Here is a 4,733-nt window from a genome sequence, read left to right as displayed (position 1 = left end):
GGCTAATACATTTTTTTTTTGTCAAGGTATCCTTTCCAGTATCGAGTATCGTTTCGGAATCAAGTATTGTTATAGTAAACCTGGTATCTGTATCTAAATTCTAAATTCTAAAGTCTAAATTCAGGTATTGTGACAACACTAGTAGAAGCCAATTATTCAAAAACATTGGAGGAGAAAATTGAGTTTCAGGTGATGCACCTGTAAGGAATAAAACGGTGTGAAACTGGATTAATTCCACCCTCGTAATATTCCACAGTCTCCCTAACAGTTCTTGAGTGAAAGAAAATGGACACCGTTGTCTGAGGGCAGGGGGTCTCAGGTATCAATAGTATAACAAAAGATTGGTGAGGAGACGGTCTGTCTACCAGTATCAATAGCATATCAAAAGCTATTGATAAAGATGAGGTGAGGAACCTGTCTATTTGGGAGGGGTGAGTTAATCACCTGTGAGAGAGGTACAGGTGTGGGAACCAGGGTCATTACCATGGAGTGTGAGAGAGGGGATGGGGGCTCCATTGTCCCTTTGTATGCTAATGGACAGCTGCCATTGGCTACTCTGCTGGGGGGGGGTGGTCACTCTGGAAGGTGTAGCTGGACAGGGGTTCGACTCATAAAAGACGGACTTGTTCATCAAAGAGTTTTGCATTGCTGTAACCAGTATACCTGCATACTGTGCTCTATATTCTTGACTCTTGACTTGACCTGATTAGTCTTAGTTCCAGTTAATTCTACAGGAGGTTCTAGTCTGATATTATTGGCGAACCAACGGAGGACAAAAAGGGCAGATGGCTGGAACTGGATTTCTCTGAAGCTGAAGCTACAACAAGACGAGAAACCATTGCAGGAAAGCACCTTCTTTGCCGGACCACGAATTTTATGAAAAATATCCTGTAAGTATACCTATTACATTTATAAGTAGGGAAAGAAATACAGGAAGTACCTGAACTCAGCATCGAAAGCACTAAGGATTTTCAAGGATTTTTTTAAAATCACATTTAACCTGAATTCTTAGTTCAAGTCACTTTTACGGGAGGCTCTATTACACCCACAGTGCACTTTGGAGATCCAGTTTATTCTGTTTGTGTAGAAGCATCAGTGAGATTGGGTTACCCACCTGCAGCTGTTACAAATGGCCTACCAGAGATCAGTGCACCAGGCAATGGGATGTACACCTGCTTCCATAATGCTTGGACAGGAGCTGCACATGCCTACTGAACTGCTGTATGGGCGGCCTCCAGGGGATAACACAGAGGGCCCAGAGCTGGAATATGTCCATGAACTCCAGGATTGTCTGGATGTAGTTAAACGGAAACATCAGTACAATGTCCGAGGCCATGGGAAGCATTATCAGCCAGGGTATAAGGTCTGGATTTACGTTACTCGCAGACAACGTGGGAACTGCCCAAAAATGATGAGAGTATGGGAAGGCCCCTGCACAGTCCTGCAGGCCCTGTCCCAGGTTGTCTACAGAGTTCAGAGGGCAGGTCACCGTAGGAAGGTAGTCCTTCACCAGGACAGAATGACACCTTACCGGGTGGGGAAGCCGGAAAGCACTGGGTTTCTGGAGGAGCAAAGTGAGGAAGAGACCATCGCACTACCTGCCCTGGACCTGGGAGATGAAGCTGGGGAGGTGGGATATCCAGTGGTGACGGACACACCACCAACAGAGCTTCCCCATGCCACCGCTGAGGTGAGTGATGAGCCCAGAAGATCCCAGAGGGTATCCAAACCGGTCAAACGTTGCTCATGTTGCCGACAGAGTTGGGGGTAATGCGTTAGTAACTTAACGCACTATTGTAATACTATTACATATCTTAATAACAAGTTAATATAATGTGTTAGTTTTATTTGAGTAATAATATTAGTTACTTTCCATTAAAAAAATGTTATCATGCTACATTATATGTTCTTCATCTAAATGATGTGTGCACATGTGCTTGTGTATGTGCTACTGTCGTGAGATGCACAGAGCTTAAGGTAGGCATTATTATGAAACTCACTCATTATCTGGGTAAACTATGCCCATACAGGATTAAAAGCACTGGCATTGGTCATTGGAGTAACTGTCAATCATTTTTTATGCCACCAATCACTTTTCCAATCACCTGCCGAAGACACTTGTCCGTCTTTTTTATGCGGCCAATTGGCTTCAAAAACTCTTTCATTCAAGTTTCATGTAGTTTAATACAGCTTTATTTATTTTTTTGTTTCCTGTTAGTTTTGTGAACTGTTATAGTGAAACTAACAAATTGCAATATTTAGTTTTACTTTGTAAGTTTATTTTGTACCTTAATAGCCTTAGTCATAGATTTAGCCATAGTCTTAGTCAGGCAAACTAAAATGTCTATGAGATAAAATCGCATTTTAGTCATGAACTTTTATTTATTTTTAGTATACTAAAAATTGACTAAAATATTTCTTAGTTTTAGTCAACTAAAATTACATTAGTTTTAGTCACATTTTAGTCATGCTATTGAATTTTCAACCTATCAACAACCTGCACTTATTTCAGTTTTAGTCTTTGGAATATTACATAAATAACCATTCTAATTTGTTAGCATTTAAATCCATACAATAATTGTGGAAACTTATTACTTTCCAAAACTATTTATGCAACAAACAAATGAATAAAACGGATAAGCTTATCTTAACTATTACTTTAAGAATATATAAGACTATCACTGACTAACTAACATTCTGAATAATTATTTTACCTCCAAAGCCTTCTCGTGTTTGTCTGAGAAATAAAGAAACGCCAAAATCTTACTAATGGAATTTGATTTATTTCACTCTTCAGATGTCACTTCAAATGTGTTGTATTTTTTCCAGTCATATTGTAGCCACATTTGGTTTAGTTTCTTGCAGTTCATATCTTAAATGTGTTTACTTAGTTTTTTCATTGTATTTGAAGTACTGCCAGACTGTAGCCTAGCTACTCGCTCTCTCTCATATATATTATTTTTAATCAGTTTGCTTATAATAGCTAATAACTATGATAATAACTAACTTTATATATAACATAACTAGCTTTTATCGAACACTCTCTTTTTGATCAAATATTTGTATTTATTTTGGAGGAAATTATCACACTATCAAAACTCTTGGAAACTTCTTAACTTTCCCCACCCTTCCTTCACTAGTCTGTGCTGTAGATCCTAGTGTTCAGCCAATAAGCTGCACTGCATGGCAGCAACAGTTGTACATGCCTGTATTTTAGTCAGACTGCTGATTTAATCTCGTCATATTTTCATCGTCATCTTATTGGACGATTTTAGTCAAATTTTCGAAAATTAACAGAAATGAAATTACCTAACTGCCTTCCACTTTGTTTTCATTTATTGTTTTGTTACACAGTTTAGAGCAGACTACTAGCAGATTATTTTGTTTGTTTAAAATAAGATAATATTGCCCAACAGGATTTATGCGCAGTTATGCACAAAATAAGGCCTTAAATTGCAGTTTATTTGTTTGGTATACATTTAAAAATCACATTACCAGACTATAGAGATTAGTCACATTGTTTTGCAGTGCAAAAGGAAGGAATTCAGTGGGTAATATAACAAGTAAAATAAAATACTACATTTTAAATGAACAAAAATATAATACTAATTACTTTTTTCTCAAGAAATGAATAATGACTAATATATTACTTTTGATCAGTAATGACCCCAACACTGGTTGCTGACTACAGAGGGGGCAGCTCCAGGCTGTGGGGGAGGTGGGCCAAGGGCAGCGTTGTAGCATCTTTTTTGTTTCCACAGGTCCAAAGATGCCACCTGCTGCATTCCAGTCTGTCCAGAGACTCTACCGTGTAGTTAGTTAGTTGGGGCTTAGTTTATGTGGAAACCTTGATGGCTGGGGGCTGCTCTGCAGATAATGATTCAGTTACTATTATATTCGTGGACGGATGCATCTACAAGTGGGGGGGGGCAGTGTAGTGGGGTTAGGAGGATAGCTCGGGGAGAGAGAGTTGGGGGTTTGAGAGTTAATTCCTGACTAAGTTGGTGATGTGCTATTAGAGTGGGTCACTCTTCTGTACACAATTTAAGGAAAATAAAAACTACTGTTTACTAAAAAATAAAGTGGTCTCGATCTTGTTTTTACCTGGACGACCAGGATGCTTCACAAAATACACAAAATAACTTACAATCAGTTTATTCTTGTAACATAGAAAACAATAAGAGTAAAGCAATTCTACTGCACAAAATATCTAACCTGTTTCTATTTTCTGTTTTGTACTATTTTCTCTATCTAACTAAGGTCTATGGTCAACAATATTAAAAGCAGTTTTTCACATGCTACACCTGTTTAATTTTCTTAATAGAAGACAATTATTAGTTACAATACTTTTAGGTTCACATATTCACTTATTTTACCATTATTTTTCTAATTTAAAAAATAACCTAGCTGTGCACATTTAAGATAATTTATGTATTCAGTTGTTTTAATGCATTTTCAGTAGTTGCAAAAGCTGTACAAAATATAATAATGTAGACAATGCAAATTAAATTTTAAGTTGTCATCGTTATTATTATTATTATTATTATTAATAATAATAATATTTTACCTTGGCTCCAAGATTAACAGGCATTTAATTTTTTTGATGGATACTTGCTGTAAACTTCATAGTTGGTAATTTTGAAGATGTCTAAATAAGTTTGAAGTGCTTCCAGTTTTTTATAGAACTTTCTTTGTTATAAGCCAGAGAAATCATTTCGTCAATTTATTATTAT

At 37.0% G+C, this 4,733-nt stretch overlaps 1 protein-coding gene across 1 annotated transcript; it reads left to right on the top strand.

Moving 5' to 3' along the window:
• Nucleotides 1–581: 581 nt before the first annotated feature.
• Nucleotides 582–3,981, top strand: LOC136712658 (uncharacterized). The gene is made up of 2 exons (XM_066689345.1): nt 582–1,690; nt 3,762–3,981. The coding sequence occupies exons 1-2, from the start codon at nt 1,130–1,132 to the stop codon at nt 3,813–3,815; spliced, it is 615 nt and encodes a 204-aa protein (XP_066545442.1). The 5' UTR covers nt 582–1,129; the 3' UTR covers nt 3,816–3,981.
• Nucleotides 3,982–4,733: the final 752 nt, after the last annotated feature.

The sequence above is a fragment of the Amia ocellicauda genome, chromosome 17, assembly GCF_036373705.1.
Source record: "Amia ocellicauda isolate fAmiCal2 chromosome 17, fAmiCal2.hap1, whole genome shotgun sequence".
Taxonomy (NCBI): domain Eukaryota; kingdom Metazoa; phylum Chordata; class Actinopteri; order Amiiformes; family Amiidae; genus Amia; species Amia ocellicauda.
Note: the sequence above shows the minus strand (reverse complement) of the source record. Positions and strands in the feature narration are given on the sequence as shown.